This window comes from Lutra lutra, chromosome 1 (assembly GCF_902655055.1).
Source record: "Lutra lutra chromosome 1, mLutLut1.2, whole genome shotgun sequence".
Taxonomy (NCBI): domain Eukaryota; kingdom Metazoa; phylum Chordata; class Mammalia; order Carnivora; family Mustelidae; genus Lutra; species Lutra lutra.
Window position 1 is genome coordinate 204,906,370 of NC_062278.1, and position 21,943 is coordinate 204,928,312.

Below are 21,943 nucleotides of genomic sequence, written 5' to 3' on the forward strand. Positions count from 1 at the left end.
CTAGACCTTTTCCCCTCTCCACCAATTAAGCACTTAAAATCTTCCTACCTTGAGATACTCCCAGTATGCTCAGTCCCTCCAGTCTCCCTTTCCTCCCCTTCAGTCACCTTCATATCTGCTACCCTATGTCCACTGCTCCCCCCAAACTGCTCTTGCCAAATTCACTATGGAACACCATACTACAGGTTCCTATGGTCTTTGTCATAACTGAAATCTTGCTGACATCTTCAAAGCTCATTTCTTGTGACCTTGGCACCTCTGCTCAAATTCGTCCTGCTTCTCAGGATCTTTTGAATGCCTTGCTTGCTTCCTCTTCTCCCCAGGAAGTAGCTCCTCAAGATCCAGCCTTGGTTTTTCTCCTTGTCACATAAACTCCCTCCTGGTGATCCCTCCCAGGCCCACTGGTCTCACTCACAACTAGATTTCCACTAGATCTCTCTGGTCAGGTGGAAATGGGTCTAAGGTCCATCACTCAGGGCTGCAAAAGGTGCCAAATGGAGAGCAAGGGCTGAGTCCTGGGATGACCCTGTTGTCTCTACCAACTTCATCCTTTCCAATCCCTGTTATGCCTACAGGGTCAGCATCCACCAAAATCCAGGTGAAGTCATACTTTGCTCCCAGAGTTCCGTCTGGAACATACTGAGCACCAAGAGGCAGAAGAAGGTTCATCTTCCCTCTCAGGATGCTAGGTACCCATGACCCTGACCCTAACCCTACTATCCCCCCAGTTCTAATGTCTGCAAGGAATACAGCCTGGGGAGGGGCCTGCCCTACCTGGTCCTCTATTTTTGTACTGAACTCTGGGCTGGACATCACCAGGGAGGGATTCCCCTTTCCAGGACACACCTGAATCCATGCCATCCCTGGAAGCTTGGCTCTGACTCTTCATGGGACTGGCTTCTGTTTACACAGTCCTGGCCTCCCCCTAAACATGGGAGGTCAACACTGCTGGCTTTGGAGAAGCTGTGGAAGACAACTGGCACAGAAGATGAGGTGATATTTGTCCTGAGAGTGGCAGCTAATTCACAACCGTAGATGGGTCAGATACTGGACTCACCCACAGTTGAGGACTGGGCACACTAAGGTGGGACTTCCTGATTGTTCCAGGAGACCCTGAACCTTGGGACTCCACATTTCCCTTCTTTCTAACAGAATGAAGGGCTAGAAGCACGGACCTCAAAGGAGGAGGAGAGTTTGCATTTTACTGTTAGACACCTTGGCTATGCTCAAAGGTACTGAGGACCTCCTATCAGTGCTGAGGTCCTGGGAAGCTCAGAGTTACCAGATGAGGCCTAGCGTGCATTGGGTGTTTCTCTTTAGGGGTGTCCAGACTCTTTCAAATTGGCAGAAATGTAGAACAAGCCTAAGGATAATGAGGTCATACAGGGAGGGAGAAAAGCTATTAACCAGTCCCTAAATGAAACATCCACCCACTCATCCACAGGCTTTCACCTACCCCTCAGCTACCAAATATGGCACCATTGTACATATCAGGATCCAAGTGTTGTGGCAATATTTCTGCCTCCTAGTTCAGGCTCTGACTGAAGAGCATATGTCCCCATTATCTCATCTTGAAACCAGAGCTTCCATGCTGGCTCCCAGCCTGGACTTGGGCGGGGGTAGGGGGGTGCAAAGAGGGGCCTATGGTCAGAGTCTGACCTCTTGGACTTCAAGGGCTCATTTTGATCTGTGTTCTCACATCTGATGCTGCTTGGGCAGTAGGCCCTGTAACCACCAGCCCTCTGCTGACCCCAGGGTACAGGTAGCAAGACTGAGGTCCCAGTCTCCTAGGCAAAAGGATAAGGATTCTGGGCAGAGTTAAGACTGGAGGCAGGACTTCCTGCCATTGAAGGGGCTGAGGCTGGGCAAGGGTTCTTCCACCACACCATGCACATATTCCTAGGCAAGTACACTGGTATGCTAGGACTCTCAGATTGGACATGCCCAGCTTTGGGATTGTGTGCAGCATGTGTGTGTACATCAACCTTTCATCCCACATGCAGGCCTCATTCTTGGGAAGATTAGAGGGCCTGCTGCCCTTGAGGAGATACCCCTGCAACACTCCCAGGCAGGCAAGGGGCATTTCTCTTTCCTTCTGGTCAGGAACTTGGGACAGAGGTAGGCCCTGTCTGTGGCTATGGGAGGACCAGAGCCTGGAGGAGGGCTTGGAGCTTGCAGGGAATCCCTCCCAGATGTTGCTGCACCACCAGGTCCCTCAAAGGGGGTGTCAGGCCCTAATCCAGTCCTAGCAGCCCTGTTTGGGACAAGTCTGAGTGCACCTCTGCTCCTCAGACTTCTGCACAGGTCCGGATGGATTTAGAGCCGTTCCCGCTGCCACCTCCTCCAGGAAGGCTTCCTTGGTACCCACCTGCCCTGTCCCTAGACTTTGGGGGAAACGGGGTCTCGGGGGGTCAAGGGTCACTGGGGCGGGCCAGGTCCCGGAAGCGGAAGTACAGCGCATTTCCGGTGCGCAGCGGGCGGCCATGTTGGAGCAGCGGAGGCGGCGCAGAGGCGCGTCCTGGGTCCCCGCGGCGGCGCCGGTAGGTTGGGGCCATGGGCCTAGCCGCGCCGCGGAGGGGCCGTCCGCGAGGCGACGGGGCGGATGGGCCCGGCGGCCGGCTCTTTCGAGACCCGCGCCCTCCACCGGCCTGGCCAAGATTCCCCCCACCTCCCTACCCCTTGCCCAGCGACCCCACCCTGGGGCTGCGCGACCCGGTCGGGCTCGCCCCCGCTCGCCCCGCCCGCCCCTCGCGTTTCGCTGCCTCCAAGATCCCTGCTCCTATCCGCGGCTCAGGCCCCAGGGACACAGACTCCCAGGCCAATGGCACTGATCTGCCCCAACCCGGTCCCCCTTGGATGAGGCCTCTCCCGTCCCCCATCTTTCATCAACTTCTCTGTCGGCCCCTGGGGCACGTGTGAAGGGAAGTCAGGGGCCAGACTGCAGCCTGTTTCCGGAGCCTCTTGGAAGGCCCAGAAGACCCTTCAAGAGTCTAGACCGACCTGGGCGGAAGAGCCCCCAGTTCACCCCCAATATCTGTGCCTGCGGGGAAACAGGCTCCTCCCTATTCAACAGTTCACAGTCCCGGGAACTACACCCCCTGGAGAAAAAATAATAATAAAAGAACTAAAGTCATGTGCAAAAATTGTGCTTGGAGAATGGCCTCTGGAGAGAGGAAGTGCCCGAGACACCTGAGGATCCGAGAATGTTTCCAAACAAAGAGCCCCAGGGCACTTCCTCCAGGGGATTCTGAAAACTTCCTCTGCTTCATTAGGGCGGTAGGAAGAAGCTGCACAGAAGCGCCTCCTGGCCCCAGGGAACTGCCTGATCCCAGCTGATCTTTTAATGCTTCAGTACAGCTGGGGAGCTCCCTTTGGGAACTCTCGGTGTTGGGTTGGGTATTAGACATTAGTCCTGACTGACAGCACACAGCTTCTTCAGAGAAAAAGTCTGGGACAAGTTGGGTGTTCCCAGACAACTCCCATCTGGGCTGTACTGAGGTCTGCAGCCTCCAGACCCTCGTTAGGACAACTCAAATTTCTAGTGTCCACCTTATTAACCATCCTGTTGGAGCCTTTGGCTGCCAGACTTTGGGCTCTTGGTCTGGCTGCCTGGCCCCCAGGCTGGCTGGCTGATTGCTCAGACATGTGTGTTTTATACCTGCTGCTTATCTTCTTAGTTTTTGTTGAAGGAGAGTCTTACTCTTGCTTTGGGGTTATTCTCCACAGTTACAGTGCCAGGATCAGACCTCTGAGCCTGTCTGGGGACTCTGAAAGCAAAACTTCTGGTAGTCAGGGAGGTTCACCCCTCCCCGCCGAACACCTGAACAACAGCTGCTGGGGTAACAGGGATGGTCATGACTTCAAGGCTCATGTTGTCCTGCCTTTAACTGTTTTTCTATCTAGACCTCCGAGCCCTGACCACGGACTCCACTCACACACATTAAATGTGCCTTACTATTTCTCATTTCCAAGCCATTGCATAAGTTCTTCCCCTCTTTGCTCCATTTCCATCTGGAGTTCCATTCCTCAGTTTTGTCCCATCAAGGTGTTGCCTCTCCTAGGAATCTTTCTCTGACTCTGCAAGCTGGGCTGGGTGCCAGTGTGTACTCCCAAGAACTTTGATGGTCTCTTTCTTGCCTTCTGTATAAGGCTCCTTGAAGACATACCTGCATTCCCAGGGTTTAGTCTAATCACAGGTTTCTGGCCTTAGAAAATGGAGAATTGAATTAAAATGGGCCAACAAAGCCCAAATCTTCCCAGGGACCCAACAGCAGTTTGGATGGCTCTCATGAGCTTCTGGACATGTATCTTGAAGAAACTGCCTCTGACCCATGTGGGTACCCACTGGGTCACTCTGGCTCACTCTGGGTCAGCAGTGGGTACCCACATGGGTCACTCTGGCTCACTCTGCCAGGAGTTCAGGAGACCAGGGTTTTGCCCCAAGCAGTGGCTCACTCTGGCCAGGCCCTTTGTATGGATAGTTGTTATCATGGAGAATGCAAGCGCTGATGGACTTATCTACCTGCCTCGCCCCTTATCTCAGTGCTGGGTTTTTGTTTTTGTTTTTGTTTGTTTTTGGTTTTGTGTAATGATATCTTTTCTTTAATGCAATATATCCGAAGTATTACTATTTTTTTAAGTAATCTCTGCACTCAACATGGGGCTTGAATTCACGACCCCAAGATCAAGAGAAGCATGCTCCATCAACTGAGCCAGCCAGGTGCCCCTCGGTGCCGTTCTTATTGATTCTTTTCCTCTTGTCTTGGAGGTGCCGAGCGCTGGTTTGTGGATACCCAGGCCGATCTGCAGTGCCTAATGCCATGAGCGTGGTGCAGCATGTGGAGGAGAAAGCTGTGCACTCCTGGTCGCGGATCTCCACGGCAGGGAAGAAGGCCCTGGAGGAAGCGCTGCTTGTCTTTAACCCCATGAGCCAGGATCTCAGTGCCACAGAGGCCCAGCTTGTAGCCTTCCTGCAGGGCCTGCGGGATGATGGCTTCCAACCCACCATCCTTCGCAGCGGTGATGTCTATGGCTATAGTTCATGTACAGCCAACCCCCCAAGCCAGACGAAGCTGCAAGCCCGTGCCCCCACCCCAGCTGCCACATCACCTCCAGCCAGTGCTCCCCGAACTGCTGTGCGGCTACCTGCAGGCCGGGCCACGCTGCTCCCTATGCCACTATCTGGAAGGCTGGCCAAAGCATCCACACCAGCCCTTTCCAAGCATGCTACCACCAACCTCCTGCTGAGCTCCCTAAAGCAGTCAAGTGCCAGCCGTGCCCGGGGTGCAGCAGTGGGCTTCCCCACCCACCTCTATCCAGGTGTCTACCCTGCTATGCGGCTCTCTGTTGTCCTTGAGGCCCTGGTTCCACTAAAGGCTCCCATGCCCTGCCTAGGTGCCAAGCACAAGGCACAGTCACTGCAGCTATCCCTTGCTGACTCTCCCCTGAAGCTGCGCAAAGGTCCAGGGAAGAGGCAGGGTAACTGTCGGCCCAAAGCTCCCAGAAAAGCCACAGGCAAGGGCCCTAAGAATCTGACTCACAGAGGCCCCAGGGCCAGACCCCAACAAGGCACTACACCCCGGAACAAGACCTACAAGGCAACCGGGTCCCTCAGTGGCCTACGAATGAAAGGTGGCTCTGCCCTGGGCACAAAAATATCCCTGGCCAAGGCAGCTCGAACACCGGCCAGAGCTGCCCAGGCCAAGGTGGCTCGAACACAGGCCAAAGCTGCCAAGGCTCGGGCAAAAGCCAAGGCAGCACAGATCAGGGCCAGGGCCAAGGCAGCACGGATCAGGGCCAAGGCCAAGGTAGCACAGATCAAGGCCAAAGCCAAGGCAGTGCGGGCCAAGGCCAAAGCGGTGAGGGCCAAGGCCAAAGCGGTGCGGGCCAAGGCCAAAGCGGTGCGGGCCAAGGCCAAGGTGGTACAGGCCAAGGGCAAGGTGGCTCGGACCCAGCCCAGGAGCAGGGGCAGGCCAAAAGGGTCTGTTCAGGCCAGGACTGCAAGGAGGGGCCCAAAAAGCCACTCTGAGACCGTGGGGCAGAAGAGGAAAAGGGCCGAGGAGTCAAAGGATCTTCCTCCCCGGAAAAGAACACGACTTGGGCCCCGATCCCCTAAGGCGTGGCTAGGGCCTGGAACAGCAAAGCTGTTGAAATTCCGGGCCATCAAGGTGGACAGGCGGTCCTCGGATGATGAGGTGCGGCAAAGGGCTCAGCGGATCCTCCACGTGAACCTGTCCCCTGTAATACAGCTCCAGCCATTGCTGCCATACTCCGCACCCTGATTCCTTCGTAAAGTTCTATTTGGGGAAACTGAGCCCAGTTGTCTGCGTGGCCAGTGGCACAGTGTGCAATGCCCATGGATTCTATAACCCCGAGGACTCCAGGTGCCTCTCCAGGGCTCTGAGCCACCATTCTCCTTTCAGAGACTGGAGGATGCGGGGTGGTATGGGTGGGTGGGAAGGGTGTTCTCATGGCGCGATGCACTGTGATTTGTTATTCTTCAAGTTGTACCTCCACTGTTCCATCTATCACGTTTTATACCTTTCCACCTTCCAGTCTCCCGGCCCACCCTTCATGGTCTTTTTTGTGTTTGTAGCTGCTGGTAGGCCAGCTTGAGCATCTAGGAAAAGTGGTCTCAGGAATAGGGCTGCCAAAGGGGGTCCTGGTGGCCTGAGACAGGTCGTCAATGTGAGTGGGAAGAGCAGCTCCCAGGCTCCTCCGGAGGTGCTGGCCTCTAGATGTGTGAGAAGCAGCCCCTGAGGACAGGGGCAGAGCCACTCACAGGTGACACACCTCCCCTTCGGGCTACACTGGTTTGTTATCCAGGCAGGGCCTGTGCAAGAGGACAGAAGGCTGTGTGGGGAACACAGCAGCCAGCAGGTTTCTAGGCCGGGCAAGGGGATGTTTGTGGTACCACTCCCCAGGGGCCATTCAGACAGCCTGGCCTTGTCTCCTAGCCTGCTCTGTCTGCCCTTCTAGTCTCAACTTACCCAGCTGGTGGCAACAGTTTGGGGGTTGAGTCAAGGCCAAGGCTCTGGGTTGTTCAGCCATTGAATCTGTCCTCACTGACTGCAGAATTTTCTCCTTGGATGAGTGGGGTACTGTTTTAGCTGATCCAGGAGAGTTTCTATAACTGCTTTGCCCCATCAGCATTGGTTTCTGCCTGAGTCCCAAGCGCACTGTTCCCAGGTCCAGCCTTATCAAGCTTCCCGACGGGCCTGTGTGTGTTTCAGACACTAAAGGCTCGTCCAGCTTTGGAGAGGGGGCTGGGCCCCCGAAAAAAACTAGCTCCCAGCCCATCTGCCAGAACTTCCCTGTCTGTCCAGCTGACAGTTAATGGCTGGGGCTGGCAGGGAGGGGGACACGTTCCCCAGAGGCTCCTAGAGACCAGCAGCCTTTCAGGGTTGCGGGGGTGGGGGGAGCCTCATTTGAATGAGAATTGGGTCTCTGTCTCTGGGGGTTAGTCTGAACCCTGGCCTCACTAGCGCCAGCTGCATTGGATGGCGGACCTGTAGAGAAGTTTTGCTTGCTTTTTGGTACCCCTTCCCTTCCTTTCCTTCTGATTCTGGTGGGTGCCATTAATAGGGCACAGCCTCCCTTGGTTCCCAGGCTCTGGCAACCCCCTTGCTCTGAGCCTCCCTGTGGCTTCACAGCCCTGCATGCTCCTTGTCGTCTGGCAGTCCTGTTTTCATCTACCATGTGCATATGGGGCCACACCCCGCTCCTCAAGGGCAGCCTGCTTGCCTCTTCCTTCTCTCCGGCCTGATTCCAGCTCCCATGGCCCAGGAACCCCAGCCAGGCTAGGCCTCCTCCTTTGCAGTCTAGTACTCCTTTCAGTTCTGCTGCTGCTGCCACCAGGGAGTGAGAGGTTGCCTGTTTCCCTGAGAGCCATCCAGAGGGGGAGAAGAACTCTCCAGACCTCCCTGTGGGGCAGAGTGAGGTGAGGGTTACCCCTAGGATCTCTACTCGGACCCTGTCCTTCCCAGTCCAGGCTCTCAGAACAATTGCTGGAGAGGTGACAGACACTACCCCCACCCAGCTGCTCTAGGGGCAGCTGCTAACCACCTGCTGACAACTTGATGGGTTGGCCATGGCCAGAATTTACTGCATTATCAGTCCCTGCAGGTGGGGAGGAGTGTGAGGGCTCTGGAGATGGTATCTCTGGGTTTTCCTGGGCAGGTTTGCTCTTGTGGGGCTTCAGGTCATTGCTGGGGGCTTGCAGGAGAGGACTTTGCTCCCCAGTTTTGGAATTGGAGGCCAACCACGTACCTCTTGTCATTCTCCTCGGGCATTCCCCCAGGAATCTGATAATTGCTTCTTTTGTGACTCCTGGGACCAGGGAGGCCAATAGCATTGAGAATGTGATCTGGAATGGTGGTCGTGACAGCAACAAGACCTGATGGCAGGCAGAGAGTGGTGAGGGTACCTGTGTGCCCATGTGGGCAGGTCTAGGGTCAGGGCCTGGTCACTCCGACAAGCCCTGTGGTTGTAGGTGTTGAGAATGCCACCATCCAGCTAGACGAAGAGAGTGCTTTCTGCTTTCCCCACCTCACCATGACTTTCAAGGTATTCCAATGCCCCAGCCAGAAGACTTGCTCTGTGCCTCCTGACATGGTGGCCACCAGTGATGTTTGCCCCTGGTGACCCAAGGATCCCCTCCTCTCCCCAGACATTCCACCCAGCACCTCTGCTCCTGGAGCTCTCAGTGGACCACGGCCACTCCTGGCATGTGTACTGATTCTTTGCCTACAGCTGCTCAGGCGTTCTTCCTGAGATCCTTCCTGCTCCTCCTGGCCACAGAGTCAGTGACCTTGTTTGTAACTAGCATTGCTCTGACATCAAGCCTTCCACTGAGGGCAAGGTCAGACCCAGAGGAAGTGGGGTTTGGGCCCTGGGGTGAAGCCAGAGGCTCAGGTTTGCTTTCTTCTCTCAGGTAGTTTTCAAAAGTTCTGGACCTAGCCATTCTGGTGGAGGACCCAAACAACCCCAAGATTCAGGGTAATCGTCCCCAAAGCCAATCTTGTACTCCTTACATATTAGGACAGCCAGATACAGGGGGCGAGGGGGGGAGGTCCTGTGTGTACACAAGTGGGGCAGGGATGGCAGGCAACCCAGGATCATTCTTCAGCTCTGCCCCATCATGGTTCCCTATGTGGGCCCTGTTATGGCCCTCCATTCCTGTCCCATCACTGTTCCCCGTACCTATGCCCAGTGAATAGGGTCTATGTGTAGCTGTTTCCATCTCTGCCCCCATCATAGCTCCTATGTGGGGCCCCATTGCAGTTCTCATTACTACTATTCTTTGCCAGCTCCCAACAGTGTACCCCATCACTGCACCTATCACTGAACCTCAACTGTTCCTTTTATGAGCCTCCATCACTGCCCCCATCCTGGTCCCTTGGTGTTGCCCTGCCCTGATTCATCATCTGGGCCTTATTAGTACCCTGCAGCTCTGCAGCTGCCTCTAGGTGGTGCCAGGGCGTCTCTGGGTTGTAACCTCTTTCTTGTAAGGTAGGAGTCTTGAAAGACAAGACACATAACCTAAATCCAGCAGGGGAGCCCAGGGTCAGGTCAGGTCAGTACCAGAGCAGAACATACCCAAAACTAGCTTTTTCTCTGCACTCTCCATCCACCTTGACTGGTTATTACCAACTGCTCACCAAGTCCCCATGCTAGGTTTCCAAGCAGCTGTTGCTCTTCTGAGAGAGACATCTGGCAAAGGAGCAGTACAAGAGATAATCTTGGCTCATAAGCTGTAGAGTAGAAAGAAGCCATGGACCCATCTCTCCCATGTGTACATTGAGCAAGTGCCCATTGAGCTCTGTGGTGTGCCAAGCATCTATCTACTGAGCAGTGCTCAGCGGGCAACAGATAGACAAGGTATCTGTCTTCTTGTAGCTGACATGTAAGTGAGAAAAACTGGATAAATAAGCCAACTAATACCGTAGATGGTTTGGCTGAATGATAAACTGATTAGTGGTTTTGATGGTGGGCTGGGGAATGGAATGCTTTATTGCACTGGGGAAGTAGGTTTCAGCTGTCTAGTGATTCCAGGATGGGGTGTCCAGGAAGCAGTGGGATGGTCCCGTCTCCGCTCAGGAGTGATACCAGAGTGGGAGCTGTGCAGAAGGAATTATCACCATTAGGCTGTAGTCGCCCTGAGATGGTATGCTCAGAGGAGCAGGAATGGGGGCATGCCACAGCATGAATGCTGGAGGAGGTGTCGGTAGTGACACAGAGAGACAAGACCATATCCCATTCCTCCCCCTTCCATCCCAGCAGTAGAGGAATGATGCCCAGTGTACCTGAGACCGCCCCCCCGCCCAGCCCAGGTCTGTGTCTCCAGGGCTCCTGTGTGTGACAAACTTCATGTGAACTTCTTCAAACTGCACAAACTGGGTGACCGCTGGGAGACCTAAAGGGACACCCCTTCTACTACTATGCCATTTATGAGCTCATGGCGAGAGGCAGCTCCCTGTGCCATGCCCATGCCTCTGCGTATAAGCCTACAGCTGGGACTCAAGCCAATGTGAAAGGCATGGTGAGCACCACGAGAGGGGCATCCTGTGACTGAAGAAGTGGGCAAGCTCAGGGGACTGGGGCAGACTCACCTTGCCCTCCTCCCTGGCAGGTGCATGGCCTTTGCATCTGCCACCATCATACAGTTGGTATCCACTGTGAGCACTGCCAGGACCTGTACCAGGACCACCCATGGTGTGCAGCAGAGCCTGGGCAGCCTCACACTTGCCAGGGTAGGTGCTATACCCTCTCTGCCTGGCCATACTTGCCCGGGCCAGCCCACTCCATATCCACCTTCCTTGTTCTGTCCTAGAATGCAAGTGGAATGAGCATGCTCGCAGTTGTCACTTTGACATGCCCTTGTATCTGGCATCTGGCAATGTGAGTGGAGGTATGTGTGACACATGTTAGCACAACACAGCTGAGTGCCACTGTGAGCTCTGCCAGCTCTTCTACTGAGATCCCAGGGAGGATCCCCGTTCCCTTCACTCTGGCAAACGTGAGCCCTCAAATCCCCAGTCCCAACTCTGACCCTGATCCTTTAGCTCCACGGTGACTTTTTTTTTTTTTTTAAGATTTTATTTATTTATTTGACAGAGAGAAATCACAAGAAGGCAGAGAGAGAGGAAGCAGGCTCCCTGCTGGGCAGAAAGCCCGATGTGGGGCTCGAACCCAGGACCTGGGATCATGACCTGAGCCGAAGGCAGCGGCTTAACCCACTGAGCCACCCAGGCGCCCCTCCACGGTGACTTCTGACCTAACTCTGTCCTCACCTCTGACCCACGATCCAGCCTGTGACTGTGACCCTGTAAGGACCCTGGAAGATGGTTTGTGTGATGCCCAGATGAGACCTGTGGCCTCCTCTCTAGGCAGTGTTGCTGCAGATTTCATGTCTGGGGCCAGTGCTGTGACTTCTGCCAGCCTGGTCACTCTGGCCTCAGCCCTACCCACACAGGAGGTTGCCAGTGTGAGTTACCCTGGGAGTGGACCCCAAACCCCATGTCCTTGCTCTCCCCCCAATCATTCTCCTAATAACACATGCATGTGCCTAGCCCTGTAGCAGTCCCAGTAGCACCCTGGGAGCCCTGTGCCCCAGCCTGCAGGTGTGACCCCCAGGACCAGGTCTGTGGCACTCATGCCCGTGATTCCTCCAGCAGTGCCTGTCACTGAAAACACTTTGTCTCTGGATGGGACTGTAGCAGTTGTCTGGTAAGCTTTTTTTTTTTTTTTAAGATTTTATTTATTTATTTGACAGAGAGAGATCACAAGTAGACAGAGAGGCAGGCAGAGAGAGAGAGAGAGGGAAGCAGGCTCCCTGCCGAGCAGAGAGCCCGATGCAGGACTCGATCCCAGGACCCTGAGATCATGACCTGAGCCGAAGGCAGCGGCTTAACCCACTGAGCCACCCAGGCGCCCTGTCTGGTAAGCTTTGACCCACGTTCTGATTTGACCTCGGTCTTGGGCACTGAGCTTCTAGAAGTTGATAAGTATAAGGCTATAATCAGTGTGACTATAGACTGAGCCTTGCACATGGGTTGGTTTGACTCCCTGATCTGGTCATCAGGGTCAATGCCACCTCAGCTAGCTGAACCAGCATATGCCGTCCGGTGGGAGCTTTGGGAGCCTAAAAAGGAAAAGCAATGAAACAAGTTATAACAGTATTGGTTTAAAGCACTGGGTTTAAAGGTGTTTTGCAACAAACATGTTTGAGGGAACTCAGGCCAAGAAACAGTTCCATCCTTTTTTGCCTCTCCTTGAATGTAAATCCTTTGTTTAACTTTTACTTCAACCCCTGCAGTGTCCTCATCTTACCTCTTATGAAGTACTTATGTAGTACACTGGGGTCTCCTCACCCTCTCTCAGGAGTAAGCAGAGAAGCATTCAAGCCCATGCTTATGCCCTTTCCTCCTGCAACATGTAGTCCCAGTATATGACCTCCCAGGCTCCGGATCTTCCTGTCCTTTTCCCACCTACTTGCTCTCTCTTACAATCTGAGTTCTGGGGTCTGAGCAGTGACTCTCTAGGCTGCTGGTCCTGTGACTGTGACTTTGGGGGTACAGCAACAGGTATAAGGCAGGGCCTGGGAATTGGGATCAGGTGTTAAGAATCAAGAGTTGACTGTCCCTCCCCCCCGTGCTTGCTCAGGTGTTCTGCTGGGGAGGGCCTCTGCCTGTGCCACCCTCCGTGGCTGCCACTGCCACGAACTCTAATCTGGGCACTTCTGTGATGCTCTTGACCAAGCCACTGCTGAAGCTGAGCTTTGCCAGGGCCTCCAGCCAGCTGAACCCCAGTCACCTCTGAGTGTCCGGGAGGGGTAGGGGCAAGGGCAGGAGGAAACCAAGGCTCAGACTTGGTTTTCAGGGGAGGGAGGAGTGTATAGAGAAAACCAGTTGGAATAAAAGGCTCAGTAAGATTAGGAAGGTGGGAAAGTCATGGTCAGAGGTTTGGTGTTTTAGAACCCATATTTTCAGGGCAATGTGGGAGAAGAGAGGGCCAGAATGTTGGAAGACCCTGATGCCCAGCTTGCCCCCAGAGAGCCCCCTGGCCTGCTCCTGCCCACTGTACACAAACCTCAGGGACCTCTCCTGGTTGGCTCTGGCCACGACTTTGGAGACAATGTGACCCTTGGTGTGCTCGCCACCCTGCTAGGCAAGCCTATTATAGCACCCAGCTGCCCAAAGTGAGGAGTGTGAGGAAGAGGGTGGGGTCGTAGGTTGCTAGGGTCTTAGTAGGGATGGAGCCCAAGGCCTGGCGATATGGGTCCCTAAGGTCTTGGGGTAATGGGAACCTAAGTCCTGAGGTCCAGGTCTGGGGTGATCTGGGTCTGGGAGTCTGTGTCTCACATCCAGGCCCCAGAGGAGCCCCTGCTCTTGCAGACTGCCTTGGGGTTTGTACATGTGGTTGATGGGACTGGCCTTTCTCTGCTGGCGCCCACAGTGCCTCATGCCTTGGAGTATGACATTATCCTGCGCTATGAGACCAAGGTCCATGACATAGGTGCCAAGCAGGTGAATGGGTGATTCTGGGTGGGGGGCAGGGGCAGCTCTATGACTGCTGACCCCTAACCGCAGGCACCGAAGATTGACAGGCATTAGTATGTGTTTGTGCCCAAGCCCTGCCCAGGAGCACCCACTGTGCCCATCTGCGCTCACAGCAGCTGTTCCAGATGGCCTTGACCTATGCACACAGGTAGGCAGGAGCCTAGAACCACCAAGAGCAAAACTCAGTTATGCCACCAACACATTTGAAACAACACTCAAAGTGGAAAATCTCCTATCTGGAATCTCCTCATGTCGTAGAGCAATCAAAACAGGGACTGAAGGTAAAACAGCAAGAGTTAAGAAGTTGGTCTTTTTTGCATGGGTCATATGATGAAATACTGAAGGCATCAGAAATGGGACACTCCTCGGGCCACATGATCACAGCCTCCTTATCCCACCTTCCCTGCTCCCTGCAGACCTGTGGTTTTATCCAGACCTTTCTGCTTTGAACCAGGGACACGCTACTCCGTGATTCTGCGGCTATGGAGGACCAAGGGGGTGCGGAGACGTGAGGGGAGCACTATCTTTCTGGATTCAGTGAGGTCCTTGGGGCCCCACCCCACATCTGGGGGAGATAAATTATAGCAGAGTGATGTGGATGTCGTAGGGCTGGGGAGTAGGCATCACAGAGGCCTGGAGTTGCACCAAGAGAATTGAGACAGGTGGATAGACAGTGTAAGGAGGCTGATCCAGGCAGCCACAAAGCCCATGCCAAGGACAGAAAAGGAGAACAGGCAGCCACCAGACCTCCAAGATCCTATGCGCCAGGAGAGGGGCTTAACATTTATTGTGGGGCAGTGGGGAGCCATGGCAGGATCTTGAACAAGGAAGATTCGTGGGGGAGAGTGGATTATTAGGGGGAGGCTGCTGTAGTGTTTCTGAGCGAGAGGTGACATTGCCTGGACTAGATGGGAGCCATTGGACAGGAAGGAGAAAGAGACTCAGAAGAGAACTAGGAAAAGGGGCAGGAGGGGCTGTGAGATCCACTGTAAGGAAGGGTAATTAGTAGGTGTCAGTGAGTGAGGCTGGGCTCACTGCCCTCTTCCTGCCACCCTCCACCCTCCTACTAGACTGTGTGAAGGAGTTACCTGGGCTGAGATCTGTGGACCCTGGGACCACGGGGCACTTACAGGAACTCCACAAGGCAGGCAGCATGGAGGCAGCCAAGACTGGCCTCCCCAGCACCATGCCTGAGGTTTGTGCCTGCCTTGCCTGCAGCATCTCAGCTCTGCTCCACGGGGGTGGCCCTGGTGAGTATGCAGCCCTGGCTTGAGAGGGCTGCAGCATGGGGGGTGCAGGAAGCACCGTGAGGCTCACCTTATCTTGCTCTTTCTCCTGCCAGCATGTGAGTGCCACCCCTAGGGTTCCCTGAGTACTGAGTGCACCCCACCAGGTGGGCAGTGCCCCTGCCCTAATATCATTGGTCATACCTGTGACCGCCGCATGGCTTCGGGCCCACTGGCTGCAGTGAGGTCTGGGAACAACCATCTCCTTTCTCCTCATGGCTTGATGGCCCTGTCATTCCCCGCAGAGTGTCACTGCCACACCGAGGGGCCACTGGTACCACCTGTAGCCCTGTGAGTGGGCAGTGCACATGCCAGGCAGCCTTGCCGGTTGCCGCTGTGCCCACTGCAGGCCTGGCTTCCATGGCAGTGTTCTGCATCCAGGGGGCTTCTGGCGTGAGTGAGTGGCTAGGATGGGTGAGAGCATCCCAAGGCAGGTGAGTGGGTTCTCCTTCCTCAGATCCTTCCTCTTCCTCTTCACAGCTGCAGCTGTGACCCCTGGGACACTGTCCCGGCATGGTGGACCTCTCGGGCTGAAGCCTGCTTCTGCGGCCAGGTCAGTGGGCTCTTACTGCCCGCACACACTGGGGTGGGACTGTAGCCACTGTGCCCCCTCTTCTGGAACCTGGGGGGACCCCGGGGCTGTGAGCCCTGCGACTGCCATGCACAACACACTGTGCAGCTGACATGTCACCCAGTGAGTGAGGCCACATTGCACATGGCTTGTGGCAGTGTCCGGGTGTGAGTGAAGGTGTGTGTGTCTCTGACAAGGTGTTACTTGTGCCTGGTGTGAGGGTTCACATGGCTACCAGCACTGGGGGGTGTAGCTGTGAACAGCTGTGTGAGTCTCTGGTTTTGTGTGACATCAACTCTAAGGTAGTGGCGGGACTTGGTGTAAGCAGACATGAGACCACACACGCCTGACAGCCCCCCCCATGCAGCCCTGTGCTAGTGCATGGGTGACCCACCGTGAATGGGTCCCAGCAAGAGGAGTGAACATGGCAGGGGTTGGGTGGGGAGGCTGAGGAGACACAGGTAAAGGGTGGGGATTAAGAGCTGATGCAGGCAGAGGGGGATGCCACTATGAGCAAGAGTTTCCAGGAGAAGAATGGTCAGCAAACAAGTGAAATGAGGCCTGAAGTGTGGGTTCTTGGTCCTGAGCAAAGAGACGGTGGGAGTCAGGGTGAAGGAGGCATGAGAGTGAAGGTATGGAGACAGAGGGGGGTTCAGATCAGGACACAGAGAAGCAAAGAACAGCAGGACAGGAGTTGAGAACCCAGAGGGTCTGTGGGAGGCTGGCCATGTGGGAAGGTGGGGGCTGGCCAAGGAGGTCAGGCTAGAGGAAGCCAGAAGGGAGGAGCCTTCAGCCAGGCATCATTGTGGGTGCTGCCTGGGGCAGGAACTGGACAGGGAGAAGACTCTGTGCTCGGTGTGCATACACTGCCTCTGAATACCCGTGTCCTTCTCCCTGGCCCAGAGGAGGATCAGTGTTCCTACTCCCTGTCCCACGCTCTCTTCCTTCAGGTCATGAGTCAGTGCACCTGCTGGGTGGGATTTGGGGGCTGCTTGTGCTCCAGGTGTCAGCATGGGTACTAGGGTGACGCAGAGCAGGAATCCAGAGGTGAGAAGGCCAGTCCCATGATCCACACCACCAGGGGTGACTCTTCCCTGAGTATGGAGAACAGGGGAGCAGCGGGGCTTTCCTGGGGGAGAACACAGCACGTCTATTGCTGTTTCTCCCAAAACTCAAAGAAATGTTCATGAAAACAGCTGTTGGCCATGCCAGGTGGGGTATGCCCACAGAGGGCACACAGCAGGTGGCTCTTTTCTAAACCCATCTGCCAGTCCTTCACCACAGCTGCCCCATGACTGGATGATAGAGCTTCCAGAGCATTGTGCTGCTTCCCTGCCCAGAGGCTGCCCTACCATGTAACCTCTGGGGTCAGGGAAGATGCCAGTGCCCATGGTGTTCTGAGCAGTGGCTTAGGCAAAGGCTTGTATGCACCCTCCCTTTCACACAGGGCTGTTCTCCGGGCTTCTTGGAGGCAAGGCTAGGGCAAGTGCTGCCTGCTCCCTGCCCTGCCCATCTCTGCCCAGCGGCTTGTGCCTGTGACCCACAGGGCTCCATCTTGCCCAGCTGTGATCCACACACAGCGCCTGCTTATGCAAAGAGGGCATCTCAGGGATGAGGTGCCAGGCATGTGTCCGTGGCTCCAGAGGTGGCTTCCCAGGCTGCATGTCCTGCCCTGCCTGTTTCATCTCCTGGAACCTACGTCTAACTCTGCTCCAGCTGCAGCTGGAAATTGTGGCCTGGAAGGTCACCTCCCTACACCAGGGGATACCTGGCTGGGGGCAAGGTAGACACCTGCAGGGCCCTGGAGGGGATACTCCAGCAGGCACAGATTCTCCTGGAATCTTCTTCACCTGTTTTGGGCACTCTGGAGCAACCTACAGAGTGGGTAGCTGGATTCAGGCAAGGGGTCTTGGGTCAGTAAGGAGGAGGTCTCCAGCTAGTTTCTCAGGGCTAGGGATTTCAGAGGGTCTCAGGTTGTCCTGTCTGAGTCCTGAGTTTGGGAGTCAGGTGGGTTTTCTTGAGTGAGGAGTCATAGAGGATGGTATATCTCTGGTCAGGCTGATGCCTCCATCTTCCTGCAGGAGGAAAGTGACTGTGTTGGTACACATGCTGTGGGCCACAGGGCAGTTTGTGGCAGAAAGAGAGCCACGGGTTAGGAGGCAGTGTGGACGACTGGAAGATTTATCCCGGGAGCTAGACTGAGTCAAGGGTTTGGCCTGGCCCAAAAGGACTACAGGAGCCCAAGGTGGGGTCTAATGGTAGGGTGGGTGGGCAGGTGAGGGTAGGGGCTAGGCTGGGGCAGAAGGAATGGACTAGGTGTCCTTGCTTATGTACCTGGGGAGCCCAGAAGGCTGATTGGCCCTGCCTCAGCCAGTGGAGCCCAGAGTCTCCCCTCTATCCATCCCTACCATCCCCTGCAGATGCAGTGGCCCAGGTCGCCTCAACTGCCCTGTTTTCCCAGGAGGCTCTGCTTGGAGCCCAGCGTGTGGCCACATTTAGAGAACAAGACAACATCCTGGGAAAGGCCTGAGAGGCCTGGTGGTGGACGGAGAAGTTGCTGCAGGGGATGGGCCAGCCAGGGACAGGGATAGCTGTGTGGGAGCTGAAACAGAAGGAGCTGGTCAACAGGGTCCAGATGTTGGATCCACAGCTTCTGAGACTCCTAGTCAAAGCTGGAGTGGTGGGTGGAGATATGGGTTGCTATAGGGATTCTGCAGAGGCAAGGACTCTCTTCCAGCAGTAACCTGGGTGTAGGGCAGTAGGGGATTTGGGACATGCATTTCTCACCAGATCACCTTCTGGTTGGCAGGAATGCAGGGGTTGGAGATCTGGGCTGGCCTGTGTTCCTGGACCCTGTGCTTTTCCCTCTTGTCCTGGGACCCTGCGCATTGCCCAGTAGGCTCTGCTTGCTTCCTGTAACTCTTCCAATAGCCTGAGCATAGCTGCCACGCCCTTCGAGCAGCATCAGCAACTGGTATAGAGCCACTGGGGCCATGAATGGGAGCCAAGGGGTAAGTTATAGGGAACCATAGCTTGGCCATAGGACTGCAGGAGACACATTCCACATCTGACCCACCCCCACCAGCTGCAGCAAATCCAGGCCACGGCAAGCACCACAGGAATCCCGGCCCTGGAGACATGGCTTCAGGCAAGGGGGCACTGGGGTGTGGTCACCATAGCCCATGTGCAAGCATGTGCAGATCCCAGCATTTCCTCCTGGGTACCTGTCTGCTTGTTGTGTGTCTGTTCACAGCCAAGGGCGGGGACAGGTAGGCATCTGGGACACTGCTATGATACTCCTTCCAGAATGAGGACTACTCATAAGGCCTGACCAGGGGTCAGGAGGGAGTACTAGTCCCCTGGCAAATACTTAACAGTTGGCTGGAGGTCAGAGGGAATTGATATGTAGTGTTTGCCAGTTTCCATGGTGTAAGTAAATCTACCACGGCTGATTTTAGTCTACCTACCGATTACAAGCTGAGTCACAAAATTCCTGAAAATTTAACACCTGGCTCTTTTATTATTATTATTATTATTTTATTTGACAGAAAGAGAGATCACAAGTAGGCAGGCAGGCAGGCAGAGAGAGAGGAGGAAGCAGGCTCCCTGCTGAACAGAGAGCCCAATGCAGGGCTCGATCCCAGGACCCTGAGATCATGACCTGAGCCGAAGGCAGAGGCTTAACCCACTGAGCCACCCAGGTGCCCCTAACACCTGGCTCTTGTTAGCCCCCAGCACACCAGGTAGTCATGTCAGAGGCAGGGTATGAGAGGTCAGGGTCAGCGTTTGTTGGGTCAGAGGTCAGAGTTCACATCTGAGATTCCTACCCCAGTTGTCACAGATGACGGTGCAGATGCTGTGAGTGTGGAGCTGGTGGCATGGTGTGGGCTGGTGGTGCCCCTTCCCCAAAGTGGGGCAGTGGGCCTTGCCCTCCTGTGGGTTCAGATCCAGGGTGCCCTCCCTGCACCAGACACCACAGGAACTGCCCAGAGCTGAAGGCATCCTCTATCAGGCCCCGGAGAGCAGGTTAAGGGCCGGGAGGATGGAGGCAGAGGTCAGAGGGTGGGGAGGAAAGGGATGCCCAACTGATCATCTGCACCCTTCAGGGAGGGGACAGCTAGGGCCCTGGATGTTCAGGGGGTGCTGGCTGAGGTGAGAAGTCACAGGAGGGCTGCAGAGTGAGGGCTGCAGGCGGCAAAACGAATACTCCCGAGGCCTGGAGGCCAGTGTACAGGAGGTGACACCCCACCCATACCCCTCAGCTCCTTCACACCTCTTGTTCAGTGGCTGCTATTACCGCTATTCTCCCCCTGAGATCCTTGAGCCACTGTGATACTGTGGCGCTACTAAGTACAGAGACCATGAAAGCACCCTACTTAGTTGCTACCCTGCTTCGACCTCCCAGTGATCCTTTGACCTTTGCCCCAGTTGGCAGGGCACGTGGCCCAGATGACACTGGCATTGGAGATGACCCCAGTCCTGGGGGATCTGTCCAGTGCAGCTGTGGCTTGTAGGACCCATTTAGGACAGAGTCAACGGCCAGCCCAGGAGACAGTTTCATGGCTGGGAGCCTGGGCAAGTGAGATGGGTACATGGGGCATTGAGGTCTCACAGGTGGGATTTAGGGTGGGACTGGGGTCTGCTGGGCTGAGGCAGGGTCTCAGCTCTAAAGTCCCCTACCCTGCACCCCCCACCTCAAGAACCTTAGGTAGCAATATGCCTAAGACAGTAGGATCTAGGTGGGGTGGGTTTCAGGTTGAGTCCTGCTCTGAGTTGCAGGTGGCCCTACTAGGCATGGCAGAGTTGCAGAAGGGCACAGATATATAGCCTGGTGGCCACGGGGCAGGCCTCAGGAGAGCGGGCCCAGCAGGCACGAGCAGAGGTCCAAGAGCTGCTGAAGTGGGCGCAGAACAGCTGGAACCAGCTAGAAGGTAATGGATGGGCCACAGTGGGGTGGCAATAGGGTGGGATAAGGGTCAGATGGGAGGGTCAGAGTCAGAACAGGGATGGTGTGGGAGGGTCCAGGCCGGGGTCAAAGTTCAGAACAGGGATAGAATTTTGATTAGGGTTAGAACTCATTTAGGGCTGGGGTCAGAGTTAAGGTCATGACAGAATTGAGGACCAGGGTCAGGGAGTAGGGCCAAAGGTCAGAGGGTGGCTCACAGGACCTGGTCCTCAGGGTTGGAGCACCCCTTGGTGCAGAACGAACAGACAGAGGGCAAGAAGGTGGCCACTCCGTGGGCCCTGGAGCAGTGGGCAGCAGAGCTGCTGAGCACAGGCGGCTGTGGGCAAATGTGTATGCCACCTGCTGACTGCGGTCTTTGGATGCCATGCCAGTAAGAGAGACTCTGGGAGTGATTTACCCAAGAATCTCCTGACCTTGAGAGACCAAGGACCCCACTGAAGGCCCATTGACCCTGAGTAACTCCCCATGGGACCCCATGATATCCTCCAGTGATCCTCTGTCCTTGAGAAACCAGATATCCTGTAAAACTCGACAGAGGCCATCTAGTGCCTTTGAACCTGGTAGATCCTTTCCTGAGTGATCTAAAATTCTGAGTCTCCTCTAGTATCCCTGAGACCCTCAGGTTGACTACAAGAACCCCGGGGTAACTGGAGACCCCTACTCCAGATAACAGGAAAAACTCTCAGAGACCCTTAAAGTCCAGTAGTCTGACTGCTGCCCTGCTCCGGAGACTTCTTGAGAAACCTGGTGATTCCCCAGAAGAACCCCCAGCTTTCTCCCCGGGTCCCGCAGCTCTGGCTACTCTCCACCTGGCCCCAGACAGAGTGGGCACAGCTGTGGGAGCTCAGATCCACTAGGCCCTAGCCCTACAGACCTGTGGAGTCCGTGGTCACCGCCTTTGGTCCCAGGGGCCAGGGTGGGGCACTAGCTTGCAGTTCGCATTCCAGGCCTGGGCTCTGGCCTCCTGGTAGTCCGGAAGATATGGAGTGGATACTTAGCCATAAGATCTGGATTCACTCACTGTCTGTCGTCGACGGCCCAGCGCCCACCTTCACACTGGGAAACGGAGACAGCACTTCCTGTGCCTACTTGTTGTAGTGATTAAGGGAGATGGAGAGCCCAGGAGCCGTGACTTGGGCGGGGGATCGCCTTTCTCCATCTCAACTCCTACCCCCATCTTGTCCTGTTGCTAGGTCCAGGCCAACCTAAACTTTCCCACATCCCTAGAGGAGCTTGATGTCTCTGTGTGTGCCTTCTCACCTCCCTGCTTATGCTGGAGCCCCGGGACTGAGCAGCCTCATTGATGGTGACATCCATAGCTCCTACAATGCTAGGGACAAAAGCTGTGTTTCGTGGACCATTTGAAGTCTCAGATCAGTCTCCTTTCCTTTGCTCATGCCACACCCCCTCCTTTCTGTGCCCCCAAACTGTGGTCGCCTAAAGCCAACCTCCCTTTCCCTTGTTCTGCACAGGCCTGGACAAGGGAGCACAATAAAGATTTGCAGGGGAGCTTGCCTGTGTCTAGAATGAGGGTTGTTTCTGGAGAGGTGGGAGGGGAACC

At 55.3% G+C, this 21,943-nt stretch overlaps 1 protein-coding gene and 1 long non-coding RNA gene across 3 annotated transcripts; both read left to right on the forward strand.

Moving 5' to 3' along the window:
* Nucleotides 1-2,461: 2,461 nt before the first annotated feature.
* Nucleotides 2,462-6,836, forward strand: CCDC71 (coiled-coil domain containing 71). The gene is made up of 2 exons (XM_047694166.1): nucleotides 2,462-2,540; nucleotides 4,769-6,836. Exon 2 carries the CDS (start codon nucleotides 4,821-4,823, stop codon nucleotides 6,279-6,281), a length of 1,461 nt encoding a protein of 486 aa, XP_047550122.1. The 5' UTR covers nucleotides 2,462-2,540; nucleotides 4,769-4,820; the 3' UTR covers nucleotides 6,282-6,836.
* Nucleotides 6,837-10,250: 3,414 nt separating this feature from the next.
* On the forward strand, nucleotides 10,251-12,942 carry LOC125080405 (uncharacterized). Of its 2 annotated transcripts, XR_007121361.1 has the most exons (4): nucleotides 10,251-10,540; nucleotides 11,388-11,485; nucleotides 11,676-11,727; nucleotides 12,664-12,942. It is a non-coding gene; the product is annotated as an uncharacterized LOC125080405 (long non-coding RNA). The 2 variants fall into 2 exon arrangements; XR_007121360.1 differs by lacking the exon at nucleotides 10,251-10,540 and having other exon boundaries at nucleotides 11,147-11,485.
* The last annotated feature ends 9,001 nt before the right edge of the window (nucleotides 12,943-21,943 follow it).

Excerpts from the sequence above, each read along its gene's own strand:
- CCDC71 (XM_047694166.1), top strand. The coding sequence starts at position 4,821 with ATGAGCGTGGTGCAGCATGTGGAGGAGAAAGCTGTGCACTCCTGGTCG.